Below are 27401 nucleotides of genomic sequence, written 5' to 3'. Positions count from 1 at the left end.
AAACAGGGGGTAGGGGGCGATGGGAGTCATACAATCAAATCTACAACGAGGCATGTTCTAGCAGCACACTCTAGTGGTCTGAGGTCTGGAGTGGGAGCCAAGAATTTGGGGGCCCTAATTCCTGCTCCGACAGCGACTCCATCTATGACTCCTGTGCAAGTCATATGACATCTCTGTGCCTCAGTGTCCCCATGTGATAGATGTACCTTTGTACCTCAGAGGTGTGACATTTACTAAGGGCCCATCAGCCAAGTTTGCCTGCGGAGAAAAACCAGAGCTACTGATACCGTGAACACACTGACTCAGCATGACTCTGCTCAGGCACCTGGAAATACCAAGGACACAAGGGCCCCAGGTTTGTATAATTTTTGCTGGTGCCCAGAACGGGTCCAAGCAGAGGTGTCCCATCCATAGGACGGACCAGGGCCCCGCACTTCAGGGGGCTGCGGGGTCCAGGGTGGCCTGGGGGGTCAGCAGAGGGCCTGGTGCCAGCAGCAGCGAGTGACCCGGCCCCAGCCCGCCCTCCTCCGCCAGCTCCCGGCGTCGCTCAGAGGAGGGGGTGGAAGCCGGAAAGAGGCAGAGCAGGGGTTTGCGGGAAGGGGTGGAATGGGGACAGGGCAGGGGTGGAGCAGGGGCAGGAAGAGGTGGGGGGGGGCTTTGGGGAAGGGGTTGAGTGGGGGTGAGGTGGAACAGGGGCAGAAAGGGGCGGAGTGGGGCAGGCTGGGGCCAGGTCGCTCGCTGCTGCCAGCACCAGGCCCCCCGCTAACTTCCCAGGCCACCCTGGCCCCTGTGGCCCCCTGAAGTGTGGGGCCCCCCAAAGCGCAGGGCCTGGGGCAGTTGCCCCAGTCCCATCCTATGGACGGGACGGCTCTGAAAATATAAGCCCAAACATTGTTGGAGCCGGGCCCACATTCCTGAATATTGGTGGAGCACTGGAACCACGGGCCTATATAACGCACCGCCTATGCAAGGTCACACTGGGCATATGCAGACATTAGCATAGTTATTTCCCAATTTGCGTAGCATGAGACCTAGCTTTGCAACAGGGAAGCTGTGGGGATTACTTAATGCTCATAAAGTATCTGGAAGGTGGAAAGCGCTATGGATATTCTAGTCAAGCCCTCCCATAACTTTCTGAGCAGCTCACAATGATTAGCAGTAAGCAAAGCACTTGAGATTTCTGCAACATATTGCAGGCAACAGGGAACTCTGACTATTCAGTCACTGACTAGTAGAATGCTATAAGGAGCTAGCTCTGCTTAAGTAGCCAGGAATGCAGGTTTTCCTTTTGCTTTTGTGCAGCAAGTGCTGCATGAGAGTCAGCCATGTTATGCCGTTCCCTCTCTCTCTTCCACTCTTCTCACTTTCCCTTCTTTCCTAGTGGTGGTAGGCTAGTCCCAGTAGACGTTGCTCCGTTCTCCCTCTCATGTTACAAACTCACAGCCCCTATACTTTGGTCAGTGGGAAGAACATTAGCCTGATGGTTTAAGGCACTGAGCTGGGACTCAGATCTTCAGTCCAGTCCTGACTCATCCAGACACTTCCTGTGTGATCCTGGGCAAGTCCCTTGATCGCGCCATGTCTCAGTTTCCCATCTGTAAAATGGGAATAATGCTGCTTTCCTATCTTATGGACTTTTATGAAAATAAATTCACCAATATTTGTGAGGTGCTCAGATTATACGGCTACAATGCCACAGAAGTACCTAGATCGGGATAGACACTGAACAACCTCAGCGATAATCAAGACTATCACATGCAATATATGCACAATGTGAACGAATTGCAGTTACTACAAGAGCTCTAACTTTTTCATCTCCTGGCTTTTGTGCCTTTAAATTAATAACATTACCACTCACAGTATTGCAGCTTTTTAACATTTAATTACACTGTGAAACTTTTTGTTAGGGACAGACACGCAGTGGACATCTCACATTTGCTATGAGCTGATGTCCTCTCTTCCTTTTTTTCCACTGATAAAACACTGTGCCACACTCCATGAAAGTCCCCTGAAACCTTTAGCAAATTCCAGGTGTGGCCTTGAAACCTGATGGGTGGAGCTGTCAGCTGTGTAAGCTCAGTGTTGGACATGAGGCATACACATAACTTGGTGTTTACCTGGAGTATTGCTCTCACATGACCGCACGCTCCTAGAAGCTATGACTATGGGTTTGATCCTTCAAACCATCTCTTCTCATGTAAATAGTCTCACAGAAGTCAGTGAAATTGCTCACACGAGTAAGGACTGTTTAGGTGAGTGAGAATTTGCAAGATCAGACTCTACATTAGGTCTCAGGAAAGAAACTTGCAAGTGAGTATTTTAAAACAGTTTGCATATCATCTATATTTTACAGGAGAATGTTAAGAATTAAAATGGTCTACTTCGCACTGCATACATACAGATACACAGACATATTCAAATGGGTGTGCACGCAAACACACAACAGAGCTGTTTATGTTCCTGGTGGTTTCATTTCATGTACTAGATGTTCTCTGCATATCTGCATTTTATTTTTTACTATACATTGGGATATTTTTGCTGAAAATTCATTTGTGTGGATTTTTTCAATATGCACAAATACACTCACAACAAAAATCCTGCATTCTCCAGGGTGCATGTGGACGGATTAAATTAGCTATTAAACTATTAAAGCTTAAAGCTTAACTATTAAGTTATTAAACCCTTAGAAATTTGAAACTTTGTTTCCAAAAAGGATTTCTCATCCATCACTTCCACACACAAGTTTTGTTATTGTTGAGTTGTTCAAGAGAAGGGGGAAGGATAAGGGTGCTATCAATCTATCTAGATAAATGGATATCAGGTTTAAGTGGCTAAATCTACGTATCCAGTGTTCAAAGTCTGAATTCTGCGCTCAGTATCTAGATACAGGAGGAGACACATAGCCACATTTTAGAACACTCCACAGACTCAACTGGCATTTGCAAAAGGCTGGGAAATGCACGTGCTCCTGATTTGGGCTCATAAACCCTCATCTTCATGCGGTGTTTTCTGCAGGGGGGAGTTCACAATTCCTCCTTTCAAAACTCGGTCTTAACATGAACACCAAACAACAGGTCAGGCGCAGTTAGACAGAGAGACTCAGCAGCATCTCAGTAAAAGGCCTGACGAAGAACCACAAAACCCAGCCACCCACCAGAAGAAATGTTGACTTTAGGAGATGAGACGATAAATTTGGCTGTGCTCAGGAACAAGGCCCCATGTAGGTGTGTGAAATGATTAACATTTGAGCTTTTAATAAAGGGAAATTCAACGCCCCACGGGAATAGTACCTTTTCTTTTAGTCTCCTTCGCAGTCTGTCTTTGGAAGATTGGAGCAAATTGACCTTTGGCCTTTCCCCGATGCGCTCATGAAGACTGTCTCTCCGCTTGGTTTCTGGTTCCTGAATGTACTGCTGAGACTGTCTCTCCACGACCTCCGTGCTCCGGTGCATCTCCAGGGGGATGTGCACTGTGCAGACGGAGGCGTCCTCGATTTTCAAATTCTCAGTCTCTTTGGCATTTCTGTGCGTTTCCTTGTCGTTGGGCGAGTGCTTCTGGTTGTGGTGCCATCGCCGGTTTTGGCTGTAGCCATGGTGGGCTGGCCTCCCTGAGGAGTGAGGGGCTTGGCCTCCCTGGTAGAGTTTCTGGTGTTCCCTGCTGTGTTTGGCAGTACCTTGCTGATGATCCGTGTGCTGCTGCTGCGATTTGTTTCCTCCAGGAGGCCTCTGTTGTCTCCTGCAAACACAAACACACAAGTCAGCATGCTCAAGCCCCTCACCTTCTCCTACATTCATCTGCACCAGGACAGCAACAAACTTGCCACAACAGCTTCCTGAACAAGGGCTTTCCAATGATGTAATTTGTGGCACTGAGTATTTCCGTGATCTCTATTGACGAAGAGAGCGATTTCCTGCAATTGGACAATCCCGAACAATAACAGTCCAAACATGTTCGCTTTACCCAAGCCCACAGAGCACTCTCATGCTGATCAATACATCTCCAAGCCCTGCTGGGCACCCAACACAACTTCCATAGACCCCTGGATGATCACCACCAAGTGTCTTTCACATAATTCCCGTTCCCATGCTGGTCCTTTCCCTGGAGCTATGCTGCAGGGAGCTAGACAGAGTTAGCAATCTCTTGTGTGCCCTTGACCCTGTTCTCACACCACTATTCCCCCTCCTCTCCCATTTGTCTTTCCTTCCTGGTTAGAGTCAGCTGCTCTCACTTGCTCTCTGGCACCTGCCTGTGACTGTCCCAAACAAGTCTCCAAGCCTAGCAATTCTTTTGGTCTTAAATACAAATAGGTTTTATTGGCAGGTTATAGAAATGGAGAGAAAAAGTATGAAATCAAAAGGAACGTAAAAGAAAAACCAACTAGACAAATGCTGCAGAATGTGTTGTTACAGGAGGAAGGATGGTCCAGTGGTTAGAGTCCTAGCCTTGGCCTTGGGAGGCTGGGTTCAAGTTCCTGCTTTGTCACAGACATGCCATGCAACCTTGGCAAGTCACTTACCCTCTCTGTGCTCTAGGGCGCCCCCCCATCTCTAAAATGGGGTTAATAGCACTTCCCTACCTCACGGAGGTGTTGGGAGGATAAATACTTTAAAGATCGAGGCAGTTAGATACTACGGTAATGGAGGCCATGTAAGTACCCCAGACAGATAGCTAACCCTAGGCTTCACTAACAAAGATGGCTTTACGACACCCTAGAAATCTTACATATTGTTGCGCCCAGTGTGTCTGATCTCTGCCAGTTGGGTCTGTATTTCACCACTGACCTGGCAGACTACGCCACCTAGTCTCAGATAGTCTTTGTGTCTCACGTCTCACTAGAAAGTCTTCCCCCTCTTATAGGTAAGAGCTCTGTGTGCCTTCCCAACAAAACAGGAGAGATGTTTTATCGCTATCCAAGACAGTACAAAACCTGACACGTCTCTGACCTTCCCCCAAGACGCTGGGTTGGATTTTCAAGAGAGTTAGGTGGTCAAGCCCCACTGAATGTCTAATTGCTTTGGTCCCCTTTGAAGGATTCCAGCTTGTTGCTATGTTAGTTTAGCAGTCCCTTCTAGACCAAAGATCTGAAGGGTTGGCTTCTCCCAACCTCAGAAATAAAAATGTCTCTTTGGATAGAAGCCAAGCAAGGAAGAGATCTCAGGAAAACTTTTTTCCATAAGTTTATGACAAAAGAAATTTTGGTTGTACCCACACTGTTCCACCAACTTGGAGCCCTCAGTTTCAAAGGAGTTCTGTTTCTGAGTTCTACCTGTTCTCGTTCAGGTAGAAAGTTTTTTGAAATGTAACAGGAGTTGCTAAAACTGAGCATCAAGAGACAAAATTAGAAAAGAAAACTAACAAATATAAAATCCAACACTCGGCTGCCAACTCTCCCTATTCAGGCTTTACTTTTCAGCAAAGCCCTGACTGTTTTCACCCTGTGCCCTACAAAATGCCCTCCCACTTCTATGGATTTCAATAGCATTTTCTCACCAAATGCACCTATTTTTGGCCTTCATATGCTGGCATGCTTGCCCAGCAACATTCGCTGAACATTAGTAGGTTCCTGTGAGGGCCAGGGGAGGAACAGAAGAGTGTCAAGTTATAGAAGAACGTGGCGTGTGGGCTTCTGCTCCTTCCTGACATGACCCCTGTTACTGCTCAGCTGTTTACTTTCTAGTGAAAAAAGAGGGAGTCATTATCCGCTCTGTCTGAAGAGACATGCTTTGCCCCTCTATGGCACATGTCATCCAAAGCTCTAAAGACACTTTACACACAATCATTATGTCTTGCAACACCCTTGTGAGGTAGAGGAGAACCTTTATCCACATTTTACAGATGGAAAAACTGAGTCACTAAGAGCTATGGTGGAGATTTACCCAGGCACACATGGGAATAAAAGTCTGCAAATGATTTGCCCTAGGTAGCACAGCTAGTCAATGGGGGAGCCATCAATACAACCCACAATGTCCTGGCTCTTAGCCTCTTGCTCCCACTACTAGATTATATCGTGTGTCTCCCTGAAAAGCAACAGTAAAACGAATGAAGTAATCTGGCCGCCCATTCACTTGTGTCCACAGTCCGTATTTTCTTTAGAGGAGCCAAAGTATCTCGCGTGGGATGTTTCCCACAAAGCAGACACTGTCATCCTAAACAATAAACAAACAAACAAACAAACAAACAAAGTGTGCGCCTGTAACACTGAAAAGTGAGGACATTTTCCCCTTGCTCCTTTCTACAAGAAGCTGAAGCTGGAGGAAATTCCTGCCAGCAGATGCAGCCAAAGGGTGTCTTGCATTCTCCATCTGAACTTGGACATTTCAGATTTCTAAACAGGCTGTCCCAAGACAAGATTATCAGGGTTTGCAACACATGAAAAAAGTGGAGGAAGTTTAAAGGCCTGTTTTCATAAAAAAGGACAGGATTTAGGGTAGGCTATGACCTGTGTGGTTTTCCATTGCTTTAATCCAGGTTATCTTCAAGGCAACACCGGAATAGAGTTTAAAAAGATGCACAGGAATTTTTTAAGAACGCCACATTGCATCCAAATCCCATTTAGAGGTTGTGCGGCTTTTACCAGGGTTATTTCCTTTACTCTCGCTGTTGATTATCCAGATAGCTGGGCATCTAAATAGAAGCTCTTGCTCTTATCTAATCAGACTCTCTGCTCCAGCTCATTCAGTCTGGTGACTGTGACATGACAACTGCTTCCCTATGGCAGTGACGTGTAAGGTCACCAGTTCTGGACTGTGAATGCATCAAGGTGAGGGAGCAGACATCTCTAAAAAGGAGAGCCTCTATTTACAGTGCTGTCCCTTTATAAGGAGACCCCCCCAGAGCCCTGGATTGCGTTGGCTTCTCAAAGACTGCATAGGGCTAGCAGTAAAACCAGCAGCAGTTCCCAGCATGCCTTTTAATCCTTGCTACTTTGTTTAAAAAGCATGGTGGATTGGCACTGTAAAATTCAGCACTTTTCAGGCCCTTGGAGTTGCAATGACGGAGATTCACAATTTGTACTGACAAAAGGAGAGAGACTGTATGTAGGGACTGGGGCAACCATAACATTCATGAAACTGGCTTTGTAATGTTAAGTGTCTTTCCCCTTCTTTCTAGGCCCTTACACCTCAACCCTCAGAAGGCTGGATCTTTTTCACTATTCGTTTTCAAACATTCTAACATCTGAGTTTTTTCAAGAGAAAGAATTTTATACAGAACGTGCAATTTTGAGTTTAGGTGTTAGCTGGACACCAATGAAACATTTTTGCCTTAACTTTTTAATTTTTTTTAGTAAAGATTTTTGTTTGCAAACAGATGTTTTACTTGTAATTAAAATGTGTTGTGTTACCTGTATCATTCCCCTGCAATATTTGCAACCCAAACACAATAACCTCGTACTGCTGCATAAGAACCGGAAACTGAGACTGAACATAAACAGAAAGCAAAATTGACCAGTTAAACTCAGGCATTCAAGCAGAGGAAAGTGCAAAGCAATAGAAATGAAAAGTAAGTTAGATCTATAATACTCTTCCAATTTTAACAATGTAAGAATTACTAGTAACCTAGGTAAAGATTTTTTTAACTCACTTTTATATTGACATTGCCCTATTAAGGATAAAGCTTAGCTCTCAAATACCTCTTTACACACTTACAGAACAATCTACACAACTGTATTAATTAATGGAAACAGATAAATATTGATAGAGCCTTGTGTGGAGAATCTATATTTTAAGAAGATTGTAACTTACAGCAAACAGGAAAGTTTCCCGTCTTCCTCATCTCCTTTTCTATTTCTTCTCGCATTCAGTTTCCAAATTTTTTTTTGAATGTCTTAAACCTAAATTCAGTGGTATGAGACTAAACACAAATTCCTTCCATTGCCACTGAGCACGAGTCTGTTCTTCCCACATTTAGCAAAATATAAGCCCTCGGTCTTTATGGTTAAAAGCCAGTTGGCCTCAGAAAATGGGTTGAACTAATGCGGGTACCAAGGAATACAGTTCTGATGGGCTGACTGGTTTGGCAGACAGATCTGGAGACCGTTTAGCCACCGACCACTGTAATATATTTATGAATGGCCACTTCCTTTGTCAGAGCACATTTAGCAGATCAGTGCAATTTGTTCTAGGAAAAGTATAATAAATTGCCATGTGAAATGTTTTAAATAACCAGCGTTATTTATCTAGAGGGGAACTGGAGTGTGAGGATGAGGATGACTCTGAACCACAGAGTGGGGATTATTCGCATTACTAGTACAGAATCAACAGTGAAATGCAATCTTACTGGTTTAGTGCAACAAATTTGTGTCTGTCCCTCTTATGGATATGCACATTTGCTTGGCACAGATCTGGAAATTTAGAATATTAAAAGAGTGTCTCTCATTAAAGATCCAGTTTTGGACTGCAACAATAACACAGGAACGTGAAAGACACACTCAGGATCATAGTTCTGACAGTTGCAAAAGCAATATTCATATGGCCAGCAGCTGAACAAACACAAATGCAAATTTGCAAATAGAGTCACCAATTACGACTGAACACACAGCAGTTAAACAAGTAAGGAAAAAAGTTTACAGAAAATAAAGAGGCAAAGGAAAGAAAATGTCAGACAAATAGCGATGTCATTGACTTGGCAGCCGGCAGAAACACAGAAACTGTCCAGCATTCAGGAAAACGTGGAGAGAGTGTAGGGTGACCAGATGTCCCGATTTTATAGGGACAGTCCTGTTATTTGGGGCTTTTTCTTATATAGGTGCCAATTACTCCCCACCCCCGTCCCGATTTTTCACACTTACTATCTGGTCACCCTGAGCGTAACGAGTCCAACCTCTTTGTAAACCAGCCCAGAAAAAGTAGAAGGATGCCTGGGGAGAATGTGAGGATTCTTCAAGTGATGGAGAGCTGTTCATAAAACTTAATGAAGAAGCTGCAGATTCAGATGAATGGCTAATAAAAATAAGCACAGACGGGGCTTGGTTGGTCCTGCTCCCAGTGAAGTCAAATGGCAATCTCCCATTGGCTTCTATGGTGTAGGATTAGGGCCATAGCCTACATTCACAGATTCATATTCATAGAGTTTAAGGCCTATGAGAGCATTAGAACATCTAGTCTGACCTCCTGTATATCAGAGCCATTAAATATCACCCAGTTGCCCCGGTTGACCCCAATTTGTTTGCCTAACATATAACTTGTGTTTGGCTAAAGCATCACTTCTGAAAGGCATCCAGTCTTGAGCTGAAGACATCAGGAGATGGAGAAGCCACCACTTCCCTTGGTAATTTGTTTTAATTGTTAATCACAGTCACTTAAAAAATGGTGCCTTATCTACAATGTGAATTTGTCTGGCTTCAACTTCCAGCCATTGGTTCTTATCATGTCTTTTTCTGCTAGATCTGATGAATCGAGGCTCTCTCTACATTGAATTTTCACCAGTGTAAATCAGCATAATAACGTGTGCAAAACCCAAATATAAGTGCGCTGCCCCGAAAAGTAACGTCCAGCCTTCATTACACCCTTTTTTTCCTGAAGTTGTCTCTGAAATCTTCAAACTGAAATACGAATGACATAGAATCATAGAATATCAGGGTTGGAAGGGACCTCAGGAGGTCATCTAGTCCAACCCCCTGCTCAAAGCAGGACCATCCCTAACTAAATCATCCCAGCCAGGGCTTTGTCAAGCCTGACCTTAAAAACTTCTAAGGAAGGAGATTCCACAATCTCCCTAGATAACCCATTCCAGTGTTTCACCACCCTCCTAGTGAAAAAGTTTTTTCTAATATCCAACCTGAACCTCCCCCACTGCAACTTGAGACCATTACTCCTCGTTCTGTCATCTGCTACCACTGAGAACAGTCTAGATCCATCCTCTTTGGAACCCCTTTCAGGTAGTTGAAAGTAGCTATCAAATCCCCCCTCATTCTTCTCTTCTGCAGACTAAACAATCCCAGTTCCCTCAGCCTCTCCTTATAAGTCATGTGTTCCAGTCCCCTAATCATTTTTGTTGCCCTCCGCTGGACACTTTCCAATTTGTCCACATCCTTCTTGTAGTGTGGGGCCCAAAACTGGACACAGTACTCCAGATGAGGCCTCACCAGTGTTGAATAGAGGGGAATGATCACGTTCCTTGATCTGCTGGCAATGCCCCTACTTATACATCCCAAAATGCCATTGGCCTTCTTGGCAAGAAGGGCACACTGTTGACTCATATCCAGCTTCTCATCCACTGTAACCCCTAGGTCCTTTTCTGCAGAACTGCTGCCGAGCCATTCGGTCCCTGGTCTGTAGTGGTGCGTGGGATTCTTCCGTCCTAAGTGCAGGACTCTGCACTTGTCCTTGTTGAACCTCATCAGATTTCTTTTGGCCCAATCCTCCAATTTGTCTAGGGCCCTCTGTACCCTATCCCTACTCTCCAGCGTATCTACCTCTCCTCCCAGTTTAGTGTCATCTGCAAACTTGCTGAGGGTGCAATCCACACCATCCTCCAGATCATTAATGAAGATATTGAACAAAACCGGCCCCAGAACCGACCCTTGGGGCCCTCCACTTGATACCGGCTGCCAGCTAGACATGGAGCCATTGATCACTACTCGTTGAGCCCGACAATCTAGCATGCTTTCTATCCACCTTATAGTCCATTCATCCAGCCCATACTTCTTTAACTTGCTGGCAAGAATACTGTGGGAGACCATGTCAAAAGCTTTGCTAAAGTCAAGGAACAATATGTCCACTGCTTTCCCCTCATCCACAGAGCCAGTTATCTAGTCATAGAAGGCAATTAGATTAGTGAGGCATGACTTGCCCTTGGTGAATCCATGCTGACTGCTCCTGATCACTTTCCTCTCCTCTAAGTGCTTCAGAACTGATTCCTTGAGGACCTGCTCCATGATTTTTCCAGGGACTGAGGTGAGGCTGACTGGCCTGTAGTTCCCAGGATCCTCCTTCTTCCCTTTTTTAAAGATGGGCACTACATTAGCTTTTTTCCAGTCATCCGGGTCCTCCCCCGATCGCCATGAGTTTTCAAAGATAATGGCCAATGGCTCTGCAGTCACATCCGCCAACTCCTTTAGCACTCTCGGATGCAACGCATCCGGCCCCATGGACTTCTGCTCGTCCAGCTTTTCTAAATAGTCCCAAACCACTTCTTTCTTCACAGAGGGCTGGTCACCTCCTCCCCATGCTGTGCTATCCAGTGCAGTAGTCTGGGAGCTGACCTTGTTTGTGAAGACAGAGGCAAAAAAAGCATTGAGTACATTAGCTTTTTCCACATCCTCTGTCACTAGGTTGCCTCCCTCATTCAGTAAGGGGCCCACACTTTCCTTGACTTTCTTCTTGTTGCTAACAAACCTGAAGAAACCCTTCTTGTTACTCTTAACATCTCTTGCTACCTGCAACTCCAGGTGTGATTTGGCCTTCCTGATTTCACTCCTGCATGCCCGAGCAATATTTTTATACTCTTCCCTGGTCATTTGTCCAATCTTCCACTTCTTGTAAGCTTCTTTTTTGTGTTTAAGATCAGCAAGGATTTCACTGTTAAGCCAAGCTGGTCGCCTGCCATATTTACTATTCTTTCTACACATCGGGATGGTTTATCTCTGTAACCTCAATAAGGATTCTTTAAAATACAGCCAGCTCTCCTGGACTCCTTTCCCCCTCATGTTATTCTTCCAGGGGATCCTGCCCATCAGTTCCCTGAAGTTGTCACAGTCTGCTTTTCTGAAGTCCAGGAAGTCTGTATTCTGCTGCTCTCTTTTCTTCCCTGTGTCAGGATCCTGAACTCGACCATCTCATGATCACTGCCTCCCAGGTTCCCATCCACTTTTGCTTCCCCTACTAATTCTTCCCGGTTTGTGAGCAGCAGGTCAAGAAGAGCTCTTCCCCTAGTTGGTTCCTCCAGCACTTGCACCAGGAAATTGTCCCCTACCGTTTCCAAAAACTTCCCGGATTGTCTGTGCACTGCTGTATTGCTCTCCCAGCAGATATCAGGGTGATTGAAGTCTCCCATGAGAACCAGGGCCTGCTATCGAGTAACTTCCATTAGTTGCCGGAAGAAAGCCTCATCAGGGATCATTTTGTTCATCACTAAAAGCAGCCAGTTCTGGGATGGAACACAGCAGCCGTTTAACAGTGCACAGAAATACTACATGGCTGATGAGAACAGGAAGTGAAGGAAACTGCTGTATCCAATGGAACCAAACGAACAAGGAAAATTCAGGTTGGCGGACTATAAAATACCCAGCTGGCAATATGGCCCAGTCACGGAGTTAACACCTTCTCTCATTTTACAGATAGTGCCTTGGGTTCTCACAAGTAAAACAGACCTAGGGTGGATTTCAAGTTTCTCCAAAAGATGCTAGGCTGGATCACCAGCTGGAGTGAATTCGTATAGCGCCACTGAAATCAATTTCATGCCAAAATGCACTGCCTGTTCAGACCAGATGAGTATCTGACCCAGTATTTCCAGCAACATGGGCTATTCACTCCTTCTGAGGCTCTGGTTTAGAACCGATACAGAGGAAAGGGTGTCCCGTACTTAAACAACAGCTCCACTCCCTGCTTTACCTAGATGTTGTTTGGATGTCTCCCATCCAAGTACTGACCCAGTCCAACACAGCTTAGCTTGTGAAAACTAAGGGTCTGTCGTCACTGCAGAGTTAACTCACACATTTACCAGAGCTACCTCGCATGTCAATGCACCTGTCTCACCAGAGTTTAGCGGTGTTTTCACCCTGGGCCCAGCTGGACCTGTAGGCTAAAACCCAAGGGAAGCTTGAACTCAGGCTGGTAACCCTCCTACTTTGCAGTGAGGACACAGGATAAACCACTCAAGTGCTGATAGTCCTCCTGTGCCTTCCCCACAATTGCCCCTGTGTGTCCAGAAGGACAGACAAGGTCTCCCACAATTCATTGGGAAAGAACCATAGAGTGGCTCAGCAACACAAAAATACGCTGTGATGTGGCCCCACAGAAGTCCAAGCAACACACACAGGTGAAAAGAAAAGGAGTACTTGTGGCACCTTAGAGACTAACCAATTTATTTGAGCATAAGCTTTCGTGAGCTACAGCTCACTTCATCGGATGCATCCGATGAAGTGAGCTGTAGCTCACGAAAGCTTATGCTCAAATAAATTGGTTAGTCTCTAAGGTGCCACAAGTACTCCTTTTCTTTTTGCGAATACAGACTAACACGGCTGCTACTCTGAAACCACACACAGGTGAGTGCAGCATCAGTGAGGACATAGTAAACTCAGGTATGACTTTGCAGTGTGGCCGCTCACATCCAGGGTAGGCTAACAGCGGTGCTCAGACCTAGGCACCAACCATCTGGGTTAACTCTACGGTGAAGACACACCCTGAATGGTTCACAATACAAGGTTGTAAACGGCAGTCAAAATTAATATCAAGAAAGCAAAATGAATATTTAAAAAAGGGGTGTTTAGAGGACAGAAAAAAACATGCAGTTCTTTTCAGATTTGGCTTGTTCTGCTTATGAGATGGATTCATTTAAAGGATTTAAAAGAACATGTAGTTTGTAAGCAGATAATTCCAAAAGTTGCGTTGTTTGGGAAGTGGCCATGTGCTGATAACCTCCATTCTTGCCTTACAAATGCAGAATCGCTTCATTTCTGCAGAGCCGCATGCAGCACTCAGTTTCAATCTGTTTTGTAATTGTTTCATAATAGAATTACTGCTGTGCATGATTTATGTTGTGCCATTCAGTTGTGAAGCTCCTAGTTTCCTAGGTCAAGATTGTTGATACATGTATCTCAGATGGCCCAGTGGGACCGAGACACAGAGACACAACCTTCCTCCTTCTCCTCAGCACAGGCATTTGTACAGGAAGGGATTTATCGTACCATGAAGTCTGGGATTAGAAACATACCCTCTGCAGATATCAGCATTTTGAATGCACTCTTATTACAGACTTATTCTGACATATTTACAGTCGAACAACCAATTTGTGTTTTCCTTCACTTGCTCAGTTGTGACTTGATCTTTATGAGATCAGCTGTAGTGTGTCTCCTCAGCAACATGGGCTACTGAGAACACATCACACCTCTCTTCTGCTCTTTACACTGGCTTCCCATCAGAGAGTCAAGTTCAAAGTCTTGGTCCTTTATTTCAAGGCACTCAATAACCGGGGACCAAGGTAGCCAAAAGGTCACCTAAAACTCTGTGATGAAGAACATGATCAACAACTTCATTCCCGAGTCACAATGTAACTCTCCCCCTTAAAGGTAAAGCTTGTCTGTGCAGGAGATAGACCTTTCTTGGGGGCTGCTCCCAGACAGTGGAACAAATTCCACGAGAAACTAAGGACTTACACAAACCTTCCCACCTTCCGCTCCAAGTGCAAGGTGGATTTCTTCAACTTGCCTTCTCCGATATCAACACGGAACAGCATGTATATTAAAAAAAGCCTACCCAAAACAAAACATGCACCGCACACACCATTCTCCCCCGTGGGACATGAAGGGAGAGAGAACAAATCACACGAAACATGAGTGACATTGCTTAATGCACGGCTGGAAGCCACTCAGATACTACGGCATTGAGGAAAGCATAAGAAACTATGTAAAATAGATTATAAGTCCCCCTTACACACAACAGGTCCAATCTTTCACCCACTGAAATCAATTGCCCAACACTCATTGATTTGAGGGAGCACTGGCTCCAACTGGGCATAAGGTCAATTAGCTCTTCTGTAGCAGTGCTCATGGGTCAGGTCTTTCATTTGAGACAGCGGTAAGGTGTAATCTCTGTCCCACCTCAGTGTCCACTAAGGTGCTGCACTGCAGAGACCTCCAGTCTGGCTGGAGAGCAATGGGGACCAAAAGAGGTGACCAGAAAGATCCAGATTCTGGCACTGCTACTCATATATGGGGCTCTACGGATTTGTGTGCATGATTTCTTAAATTAAAAATATCCCCTCCCCCTTCCAATGGAAATGGGGATTTGCTGTTCTCCGTTTCTCAGACAGGATAGCCATGTCGAGGAAACACTTTTCTTAGACTGAGGTTTTCGTCAGGTGCAATGTCAGAGTTTTAAAACAATTCACTCCCGAAGCTGACAGTTGGGCTATTGCAATGGGATATAACAGGTGCCTCTGAGGAGACAAGGCCATAATTCTAATGATGTGTTGAGCTTCACAATCCTCATTTAGGACCTGATTCAACAAGCCATCCTTACTCAGCACAGCACAGCACAAACTTAGGCTGCAGGCCTGGTCTACACACGTGTGCTGAATAGGGATGCACTTTAGCACATGCTTCAACACCTTATTTCTGATACTAGGGCAGGATGGTTTTCCCCTGCAGTCCCTTCCTCACTCACCTCTTTTCACCTTGCTCTTACAAGCACCGCACGCTGCACCTGCACTGCGCAGGACCAAGCACTCAGAAGGAAGGGAGTGTTAAAAAACAAAAAACACTTGAAGATTTGTCTGAAACCTGGGTGCAGCTCCTCAGCGGACTCCAATGGACTAACACCAGTCCGCACCAGCAGAGGGTCTGACCCACCGTTTTAAAAGAACAATCTGAAGACAATGTCAGTTGCATTCTGACAACACTGATTAGAGCACAGGAAATGCACCATGCCACTGGAAATCAGAGACAGTCAGAGCCTTTGTAAATTCCAGCATTTTTTTTTAAAAACAGAGGTTAGTTTTGCCTCTTTCTGTCCCACCTCAGTGTCACTTAAATTGCTGCACTGCAGCGACTTCCTCTCTGGCTGGAGAGAAATGGTCTCTAGGCCATGCTGCTCCATGTGTTGATCACGGACCATTGCTCTGGAAAAACCCAAATTCATATTCTTTGCTACAGTGTAGTGTATTTCCCCAAGACTTGATCTGTTCCCTAGCAGGAGGCGCAGTCGCAGTGAATCAATAAAACATCAGTTCCCATGGAGACACATACCAGAGCCATTCAATGAATGGAGATACAGAAACTGCTAAACGCTATTTAGAAAACACCTGTAACGTATTGTCAGGGTTCCTTCCCCACTCTGAACTCTGGGGTACAGATGTGGGGACCCGCATGAAAGACCCCCTAAGCTTATTTTTATCAGCTTAGGTTAAAAACTTTCCCAAGGCACAACTTCCACCTTGTCCTTGAACAGTATGCTGCCACCACCAAGTGATTTAGACAAAGAACCAGGGAAAGGACCACTTGGAGTCCTATTCCCACAAAATATTCCTCCAAGCCCTACACCCCCTTTCCTGGGGAAGGCTTGAGAATAATATCCTCATCAATTGGTTCAGGGGAATGCAGACCCAAACCCTTGGATCTTAAAAACAACGAAAAATCAATCAGGTTCTTAAAAGAATAATTTTATTTAAAGAAAAGGTAAAGAATCACCTCTGTAAAATCAGATTTTGCATCCGATGAAGTGAGCTGTAGCTCACGAAAGCTTATGCTCAAATAAATTGGTTAGTTTCTAAGGTGCCACAAGTACTCCTTTTCTCTCTGTAAAATCAGGATGGTAAATACTTTACATGGTAATCAGATTCAAAACAGAGAGGATTCCCCCCCTAGGCAAAACTTTAAAGTTACAAAAAAACGGGATAAACCTCCCTCTAGCAAAGGGAAAATTCACAAGTTGAAAACAAAAGGTACTCTAACGTGCCTTGCCTTAATTACTTACTCTTTTTGTAATATCAGAGACTTGTTCAGGATGGTTTATAGGAGAAGGAGTTTTTTGACCTGATGCTTCTCTGCTTTCCCCAAAGAACACACCAAGAAAGCCTTCCCCCCCCCAGATTTGAAAGTATCTTCTTTCCCCATTGGTCCCTTTGGTCAGGTGCCAACCAGGTTATTTGAGCTTCTTAACCCATTACAGGTAAGGAGGAATTCTAGGCTACCCTTAGCTGTATGGTTATGACACGTATTCTTATCCATGCAATGTTATTTTGCTACCTAAGGCATGAGCACTAGTCACTGCATTGTGCCTTGAGAGAGTGCTTGGAGCTCCATGGACAAAGTTGCCCTAATGCATTTCCTTTGAGGAAATCCAGCTCAGAATTAACACTGAGCACAGACACAATTGCCCCCGTCACCTCTGCGTAAGAAAATGCTGCTGTTAATGCAGCCACATATACGGCAGTTTGGTAAAGTCATTCTGTACAGAGAGATTTTATGACTCCCTGGAAATGGAATAGCTGCGTACAATTGGTCCTCTCTGGTTGAAAAAGGAAAAATAATCGGGACATTGTGACAGTCTGTTTCCCCTTCCCTTTGGCTTTTATGTCAAATAACTATTTTCCCTTTAAGGGTCAAATCCTGCTCCAGCTCAAGTCCCTGACAAAGCACCCATTCACTTCAATGGGACTAAGATTTGGGGCATAAGTCAATATGTAAACTAAAGAGACACTCAGAGTTACAGACTAATTGAATTAAGTATTAAAACTGACAGGATCCGGTCAAGGTTACCAAGCTTAAAATGCAATGGCCCTTTAAGACGGCATAGTTTCGTTTGCACCATCACTCTGCACTGATTTTTGAATTAATGAAATGAGGTACCATTCAGCAGAACTTAAATCGGAAACACTGTCTGTTCTGCCGGGGGAGCCTATACACCACAACTCTAAGACTCCAGCTGTCTCAGTGATTACCAGAAATGTCACTCAAAAATATACAGGATTCTTGTAAGTTTCAATATGATGTTTGCTCCCTAGAAAGGGGGGCTGGAAGACAGAGTGGTGGGGAAAATAACTGCAGACACGTGCATAGCTGTGATCTAAAACACAGTTGCTCTGTCCCATCAGCCTTGTCTCACATCTCTTTAGCTACACGAGTACTCTGAAGGCTCACCCCTTTTGTCTGGCATGTGGAAAGTCTAAGGACAAGACACGGGTGCATTTTCATAGTGATTGCACAGCGATTTGGTCAGGAAATTCCCATTAACTCCAGTGAGAGTTAAGCAGCTACATCCCTAAAAAAGCATTTTGGAAATTTAACCCACAATGTACACTAGCTCTTTTGGATGAGAACACCAACATCCTGACTACTTACCTACCTACCTACCCTGTGAGCTCTCTGGAGCAGGGACTGTCTTTTGTTCTGTGTTTGTACATCGCCTTACACGATGGGGTTCTGGGGGGCTCCTGAGCACCACCCCAAAACAATTAAGAATACCTGCAGTCACTGGAGATCCCAGGAAATTTTTTGCAAGAATTGGAGCATTAACACTAGTGTCCAGCCCAAATTCCAACATTTTTTTAAAAACCGTTCTCTGGTTTTGTTTCAGTACAGCATCTCTCCCTTCCTTCCACACACTACCAAAGAGTTGTGCTCTGTGCTGTGGTCGGTTATACAAAACACAGTTTGTCTATAGATAGATACAGGTATAGATAGCTATACACTAGATAATACATTACATAGGTCCAGAGCAGAGAGCAAGCTTATACTAATCCTTTTCTCAGGGCAGATAGTGCCTTCTTCTAACTCCATAGGCCTTCCCCTTGGAGGCCAGCTTTACTATTAACAATGTGTGTTCTGTTAGTCAGGAATTCCTACTAGTGGGGATGAAAAGCCAGCCATGGGGACATCTCAATGGAGAGGATTCTACTCTGCTATTAGTCAGGTCTCCTGTTGCCACTGTCCCTTTGAAGATTCTGCGGCTGTGAGGAATGAGTGGACCCCAAGAAGGCCGGAAGAACAGAGCACTGCAGGTGCATATAGCCATTTTTATTATGAATATATTCAGTATGGTTAAACCCATCTGATGAAGTGTCTCCTCTCCCACTCCCCCCTTGACCTGTAGGGCTTTGCTGAAAATCTTACTAGTACAATTTTGTGTTTGCGGGGGGAGGGAAAGAAGGTGAAAGGGAAGATTTTTTATTTTTTTACATCAAGAGTCAGCAATAAAAGAGTTAAATGTTATGGCATCTATGATACCAATGGGGCAACTGCTTTCTTCGTTACTATTCTGCTTAGCTGACTGGATTAAGTTTGCTAGAAAAGAAAGAGCCAGAAAGAAGCAGAGACCTCTTAAATATTCTCCTGAACAAACCGATTTCTCTTGGCCCAGCCTTTGTGAATTAAGTGTTTCACTCAGCATGAAATCTGAAGGGAACCCATCCCCAGCCAAGGAGGTGACCTCTTGACACCAGAAATAATACAATTCCCCTGAGATGTATGATGAATATAGTACTTTTGAAGGGGAAAACACCTAGGCTTGCCAATCTCCTCCAAATTCCGATTCATCACTTCGCTTAAGTCTGGCACTGCTTGGCATAACATCCTTTTGTTCATGCAGAACAACACGGGATACTGAAACAGCCTCTTCTCCCTGCAGCAGTGGTGATTAATTGGCAAGATCTGGCCTCCAGATATTATTGTTCTCTGCTATGCTGCATTACTTGCTTAGGCCCCAGTCCTGAGTAACTTTAAGCATGTGCACAAGCATTTGTAGGATCAGGACTTTAGGGTTTAATCCTGCTTCACTGGAGTCACTGGCAGGTTTGCTATAGATTTCAGTAGGAGCAGGACCTTAATTTCCATTCTAGAGGTTCTGACATTTCACCAAAGATAGCTGTTTGCACCCAAGCAAGTTCTGTCTAAAGTACTAATATATTACCACAGTATCTGAGCACCTCACAGGTTTTAATGTATTGATTCTCAGAATACTCCTGTGAGGGACAGCAGCACTAGTACCCCATTTTACAGATGGAAAACTGAGGTACAGAGAGGCTAAGTGGCCCAAGGAAGTCTTTGGCAGAGCAGGGAATAACTCTGAATGTGCCAAGTCCTAGTGTCCCATGGGTCACCTTCCTTTCTAGTTCCATCCTTGTTTTAAGTAATGTTATCATGGAAGCTAAATGCTGTTTCCAGGATGCAGTTTATTGCAGCCCAGTTATGGCTGTTTGATATCTTTGCTACGGCTTGGAGTGGGAAACATTCACATGAGGCTGACGGTTCCACACCTTTTAATCCAAAAACTCAATACCCAGCAAAAAAGAACAACAACTGATATCAAGTATGGGGAAATGAACGGAACTTCTGTTAGCTCTTTCCTTTGGCTTCCTCCCCACAAATGGTTTTGGTTGGCTCGGGTTTCATTTTTGTTTGCATTCTTCTCATATGAGAAAGAAGCAAGGAAACACATTAACTTTTGAAAATAAAAATGAAAACTTTCACACATTTATTATTTATACATTTTCATTAATTGATATACACACACAAAGCACCTTTCACTCCAAATTGCTTCATGGACTCTGTTACGTACAGAAAATAAACGCAACCTGAATCTTCCAACATGTTTTATCATCATGCCTAACCGGAGTCACCGTAAAAAGGCTGGGTTCTCAGAAAGTGCTGGGGAAACCCATCCTTTGAAAATCCATTCTCAAGATGAGCACCCAAACATTGAGGCACCTGCCACACAACAATGCAGGGTGGAGATATTTTTTGACACAACCACCAGGGCAGAGCCCTGCTCTTAGGAAAAGTTCTGTGAGATCTTTAAATGTACTTATTTACCATACTCGTTACCATGGTCTCTGAGCGTTTGCCTGCAGCAAACTGGACTATGGTCTTGCAATCAAGTCCTTTTCCCTTACTACAAAAGTTACTTCATTTACCTATTATAAAAACCCCAAACCAGAGTACTACAAGAAGCTTTTAATACAACATCTGATACTGAAAATGTAATAGCAAATACTTCAAAATATAATACGCTGTTTAAGGTTGACACCTGAAGAGTTTGTATGGTTGATCATTTAATATGTTGGAAAAGGTGATGTTTCTGTGTTTTTCTTAGGTTTCGGCAGAACCCAACTGAGCTAGGTGCTTTCCAAACACAGAGGAAAGCACAGAGGCAGGGACTGTGTCCTTCTCTCCCACCGCTTCCCAGCTTCAATTCCAACCCCCTTATGCCCCTTCCTCCGCATTAATCAGCAGTTGACTCAACGAGATAAATCAGTGAAATAGACAATCAGATGGGCTATGGGCCACATCCAGTGTCCACTGAAGTTAACAGAAATATCACCATTGATTTAAAGGGGCATTGGATTAGGTCTGTTGGACCTGATTTGGTAAGGCACTTCAGCACATAATTATGGTCACTGAAGTCAAATGGGACTATTCATGTGCTTAATGTTAAGCACGTGCTTACATGAGTGACTGAATTGGGGCCTTAGTCAGCTAGTCTCTTGTAAGCGTCATGGAAGTGAATCCTCAGGTGGGATTAAATCAAAGTGGGTGCAGCTGCTTTGCATACTAACTCAGGGAAGGGTCCGAAGTACAGATGGCATGAAAGATGGCACAGAGATGACATTTTTAAATGCTTTGTTTGTTTTTTCACAAATTGTTCTGGATGACCCCTTCCTACACACACAACCTATTGCCAACTCGAAAGCCATCCCCACGACTCTCAAGCTGTTGCTTGGATTGCTGCATGCAGTTTTCGCCCCCCCCCTCTTTTTAATAAATATGCTGAAGTACTTAGAAATCTTATTTAGAACATGCTTAGCAATGGCTGCATTAGTGAACTGAAAGCGCTGTTACATGGAGTTATGTTTTTGACCATTTGGCTTTTGGAAATGTAATAGCAAATACTTCAAGAAATCCTTAAAAGAGCCCGGGAGTGAAAACCATTTCATTCTAACTTATTTAACCACAATGAACCACAGTACGCAATCAGTATTGTGAAGATTCGCTGAGTGGAAATACAACGAGGGTCTTGGACTACTGCCGAGAATGTGAATTTAATTAATATTTATATTATTTTACTACTCTACAATAAAAGAGATCTCATCTCAAGCTCTAAGAGCCCTTTAAAAGCTTTTAAAAATATACCAACGCCTAGTTACCCAAAGTTCAAATAATCCTGTAAGAGAGAGATAATAAAATTTAGTTTAAACTCCCACCAACACAAAATCCCAACCAGACTCCACATCATCATCACCAGCCCTACCCATCACCTTATGTCCTAAATAGAACGTATAAAAATCCCACCCACTGCCCTTTTGTTACAGCTGTTTTTATTTAGATCTTCATGACTCTTTGACCCGCAGGCAAGAGACATCCGACTGTATGTTTTTTCCATAACCTATTTATACCAGTACTTTTTAGTCAACAAACATTGTCTTTCCCGCAGAAGCCAGAGCAAGCTTCAGCAGGACCTCCTACCGGCTGTCCAGACATGTGAATTAATTCTGATCCCACGACCAACGATTATTTCCGACACAACTTGTTTGTAAAATATCAGTCCAAATAGCAAAGATGCTTTTGAGCTACACCTGCCCATGTATGATGGTGGCCCATTCTAAGCACATTAAATAAACTTATAATGATGGATCATAATTTAGTATTTAAGGGTTATAGGACTGGGAGCCAGGTTCTAAGACCTATTCATAGGGGTTGTTTATTTTTCTCATCCTTGGGGTGAAAAATGAAGCCAAAGTGAATTTTCTGTCAGTTTAATGCAAAAAAAGTAAATTTTTCATTCATGCCTTGAAGACTGACGAGCCTGAAACAAGACATTACCGGACTTAGAGCAGATATTCAACAACTTCATGGCCGTTTATGACCTCTACCCCTTCCCACTCAATCTTGGGAACATCTTTGCTACAGATGGTCTCTTTGCAGACAAATCCGGCTCTGGCATTAGCAGGAACAAATGCAATAAAAACAATTAAAAATATTCACTAATAGTGTTTGGTTAACTCCTCATTTGCTTATACAGGGAACCACGCTAGGGAAAAAAAAACCCCAAGTGGTTTATGTGATATCGGCTCCAGAATAGATGTCATACTTTTAATACTAATATTTTGGGCAGAGACTAAGAGTGGGAATGGAAAGTATTTCGAGTGCCACGACTTCTTTATTTTGCAAACATCAGTTGCTAACTGGGGTCAGACAGAAATACTGTTCAGAAATAAGAGCCCAAACAACTCAAGCTGGCAGCTTCTTCACACACTAACCATGCCCTAAGGCGCTGAGAAGATTCTCCACATTGCTGACTCTTAGGTCTTCTGTGTCTAGTCTACACTCCACTTGCCAGCACATTAAGGAACTGTTTTTAAACAGTGTACTATGCAGCTGGTTTCAGGTGAGACTATTGCGCAGGATGTGAATTGGCTAGAACAGATTTTGAAAAGCTAGGATGCTAGTCTTGAGATTTATTTCTTATTTTAAATAAAACCACTTTAATTAAGTCATGCCTTGTCCACAACTGTGTTAGTTGAATTTGTTTGTAAACGGCCCCCTAACATGATGGGAACTGAATGCAGATGGTCTTTAGCACACTTCTCAACAGCATAAAGCAGTGTCTCTCAATCTTTCCAAACTACAGTAGTCTGATTTGTCTTGCGTACCCCAATTTTCACCACACTTAAAAATTACTTGCTTACAAAATCAGACATAAAAATTCAAGTCTCACAGCACACGATTACTGAAAAATTAATTACATTCTCATTTTTACTATATAATTATAAAATAAATCAATTGGAATATAAATATTGTACTTACATTTCAGTGTATAGTATATAAAGCAGTATAAACAAGTCATATGAAATTTTAGTTTGTACTGATGTCGCTAGTGCTTTTTATGTAGCCTGTTGTAAAACTAGACAATCTAGATGAGTTGATGTACTCCCTGGAAGACCACTGAGCACCCCCAAGTGTACGCATACCTCTGGTTGAGAACCACTGGCGTAAAGGAACACGTCTTAGAAACACAAAGTTCCCCTTGCCCCCAAACACACACACAAAATTTGGGCTTGATCCTCCATGGCTCAGGTGCAGGGTGCTGCACATACGATGTAAATACAGGGTAAAATGCAATGAGCAAGACAAGTAATGCAGGGCTGCCAGATCCTGCTGCTGGGTCCTTCCTAACCTGCTCCTGCCTAGGAGTAAGGGTCAAGTGTTAGGGGGCTTATTCCTTCACCCACTTACTTCCCTGGTCCTTCTCGCATGAACAGAGAGCAACAATACCCGAAGTCCAAAGGTGCAAACAATTTGATGTTTATCGGGGTGATTCCAGTTTCCTTCCTTAGGGCCCCCCTTCCCAGCTCTGACACCACAGAGGCTTACCTGTGTCCCTGTTCCCATTTCCCCCTTTAGCTAAACATGATTCCAATTTCCCCACCCCATTCCCTGTTCCCTTTTCCCACCCACTTCCTGATTGACTGCAGACTATATAGTAAAACTTGAGTTCTGCTTAGCTATACCTTAACCAATCATTTTCCTGAAATTTAACTAACCAATCCTAACATATTGTAACATGATTATGTAACCAATTATATCCCACCACCTTAATTAGTTTACATCCAGCAAAATTAATTATACAGCAGACAGGAACAATCACAGAACCAGACACAAAAAGAAAAGGAGTACTTGTGGCACCTTAGAGACTAACCAATTTATTTGAGCATAAGCTTTCGTGAACTACAGCTCACTTCATCGGATGCATACTGTGGAAAGCGTAGAAGATCTTTTTATATACACACAAAGCATGAAAAAACAAAAAACAATACAGAAGGGAGGATTTAACATCCCAGCTATTGATAAGTGAGTTCTTGCCGGACAGGATGCTATCAAACTAAGTTTCCTTTTACATTTTCTAGGCACTTCCCTTTCTCTGGAGGCGATAGGCATTATCAGGACAGGATTGTATTTCTAACAGCCCAATAGCACCTTATTTCAATGTGACTAGTTTGGAATGTGAGGATGTGACCGATCGCTTCCCAGCTTATGGCTGCCTCTGTCGCTTAGCCAAAGACCTTAGCCTAAGAACAGGGCCTCAGACTGTCACAGTAAGAGAAGGACCTTACACCAGCAGACAGTGATTTTGATTCTTTCTTTTATACCTCTAACTAGCCAAGTGATAAGAATACACCTAAATTCTTAGAGTATAGGCCTTTACAGACAGGACTGTATATCTATATCCTAACATCAAGAAAAGAAAAGGAGTACTTGTGGCACCTTAGAGACTAACCAGTTTATTTGAGCATAAGCTTTCATGAGCTACAGCTCACTAAGAGGTGAATATGCCTCATTAGCATAGTGAAGATTCCTTAGACACTCCCATTTTCTGCCCTGACCCCACCATCCCCTTACCTTGAACACCTTTGAATAAGGGTGTAGGCATGCACGGTGCTAGAGAATTACTGCTGGAGGGAGGAACCTTGATTTTGACCACACATAACTTCCTTTCATTGGGGCACAACAACTTTGCATACAATATAAGGGCTTGCAGGATCAAGGCCTATGGGTGATATATAGGAGTGGAGCCTTCTCTGGCCCTCAGTATTCACTGCCTAAAAGATGCAGATGGAGGCTCCCCACTATACCCCTTTACCAAAAGACTTAACACACAAGAGGAAATCATGTAACCAGACAGCTAAAATGCCACAGAACTTTTCTGAATCATTTACAGGTCCATCTTACTAAATCACATGTGATGTCCCAGATACTTTCTTAACATTCTTAACCCGCTACCTAAGGGTCCAAAAAAGCAAATCACTTGCCCAGTAGAGGCTGATCTTTAAGATCAACCAAAACAGTAACAGAGACTTTAATTTAAAATGGATGCCTACAAGGAGACCGGATCTATGGGCGAGGATCCTTCATTCTGATTTCACAGCCCTGTATTCCTGCTGCTTTGGTGGAGAACACTGTGCATCTTTTATCCTGCAGCATCTCGTTAGAGATTACAAACAGAAATCAGAATTTATGTGTAAATCAAACCTCCTTACACTAATTTAAGGATTGTCTAACTGGGGATAGCCAGGAAAATTAATCTGAAATAACTAAAGGTGTGAATTTGAAGTGGATTAATTAAATTTCACTAAACCCCTATGTGAAAACCTGCATTCAGAATTAAAGTGAATTAAACTAAATCATAGTAAGGCCACTTTAAACCTGAACAAAAGCATCCACACAGGGATTTAATGTGGTTCAACAAATCCACTTTAAATTCACATCTTTAAATAATTCAGATTAATTTTCCTGGATGTCCCCATGTAGACAAGCCCTTAGGCTCTTACATTCAGATTCCCTGAGAACTTTTTTCTGGTATATTTTCTCTACCAATGCCTAAGGGAGTTTACACTGGCAGAACTTCCATTCCAATAAGCTGGAAGGTGTACCAGATATCCAGAATGTGGCTCCCTTATCGCCAGTTATAGTACATCACAGTAATTCAGCTGAAAGAGGAGAAGATAGGATAACTTCTTATTCATTGTGTAAATTTATAAATAAGAGGGTATGTATTTATACACCAGTTACTATATACTTAAAAACAGCAAGGAGTCCGGTGGCACCTTAAAGACTAACAGATTTATTTGAGCATAAGCTTTCGTGGGTAAAAACCTCACTTCTTCAGATGCAGACTAACACAGCTACCCCCGGATATTATATACTTAAAGTCCTTCTATACTGGAGTATTGACCAGCTACTGACACTAACTGCCATGAACTTGTGCTAAAACATATAAATGGACAAAGCGATTTTCAATATCATACAGTAAACACTCCAGAGAGACAGCCATTGTTGGTAATTGGTCAGTTTCCTACTGTAGATGAACCTGTATTGTACCATTTTGGTGTTTCCCCTTCTCAAGTCTGATTGGCTAAAACAGCATCACGTGACCATTTATATTCCGTACTACCTGTCACTAAACCAGCAGTCTTCCAGGGGGCACCATTATCCAGAGGATATCATGCTGGACTAGCAGTCAGGAGATCTAGAGTTTATTACTGGCTTTGTCATGGACTGGATGTGTCACGGAGGTCCTGTGACCTTGCACAAAGTCATGTCACCTCTATTTTGCCTCAGTTTTCTCATGTGTAAATTGGGGATAGTGACACCAACCCTTCTTTGAAAAGTACTTTGAGGTCTATGAACAAATACCACCATATTATTATTTCAATTTCAGCCAGCTGTTTAAATCAAGAGAAAACTAGTCACTATGACTCTCCCACATAAGGCTTTGTCTACACAAGGAGGGTCTTACCACTCAAACCCTCTAGTGTGGATGCAGTTATATGGGTATCAAAGTGCTTAAACTAGTCTAGCTTATGCTGGTTCCCCTCACCAGCCTACGCCATAGCAGTATAAAGAGTTATACCAGTATATCTGTGCCCACACTAGGGCTTATACTGAAATATCTTCATCCGTTAAAAAAAGAAAAAGTAAAAATCGGCCCCCTAACTAACCTAGCTATGCTCGTAAAGCTTTTAAGCATAGATGAGGCCCAAGAGAAGTATGTGGCTTTGGAAGACCTTAGATTAAAGAGCGCTATAAGGGCCCACTGGGCCTTCACAGTGGCAACCAGAAGACATTTTGCAGCCTTCTTGGTTAGCAGCAGCACAAGCAAGTTGCAAGGAAGTAACTCTAATGAACTCTTTGCTTTTGAAGCTTCTGGAAACACTTTCTTCACTGTCTGGTCTGGTTGCTCTCCAACAAC

At 43.5% G+C, this 27401-nt stretch overlaps 1 protein-coding gene across 9 annotated transcripts in view; it reads right to left on the bottom strand.

The window, feature by feature from the left end:
• The window catches only part of CTIF (cap binding complex dependent translation initiation factor), a 334688-nt gene that overhangs the window by 95106 nt on the left and 212181 nt on the right, over positions 1-27401 (bottom strand). For all 9 annotated transcript variants that reach the window (XM_037902488.2, XM_037902490.2, XM_037902493.2 and 6 more), the window contains one exon: positions 3291-3735. In XM_037902488.2, the coding sequence (XP_037758416.1) occupies positions 3291-3735 (445 nt within the window). The remainder of the gene's footprint in view (positions 1-3290; positions 3736-27401) is intronic.

The sequence above is a fragment of the Chelonia mydas genome, chromosome 5 (genome assembly GCF_015237465.2).
Source record: "Chelonia mydas isolate rCheMyd1 chromosome 5, rCheMyd1.pri.v2, whole genome shotgun sequence".
In the NCBI taxonomy this organism is placed as follows: Eukaryota; Metazoa; Chordata; order Testudines; family Cheloniidae; genus Chelonia; species Chelonia mydas.
Note: the sequence above shows the minus strand (reverse complement) of the source record. Positions and strands in the feature narration are given on the sequence as shown.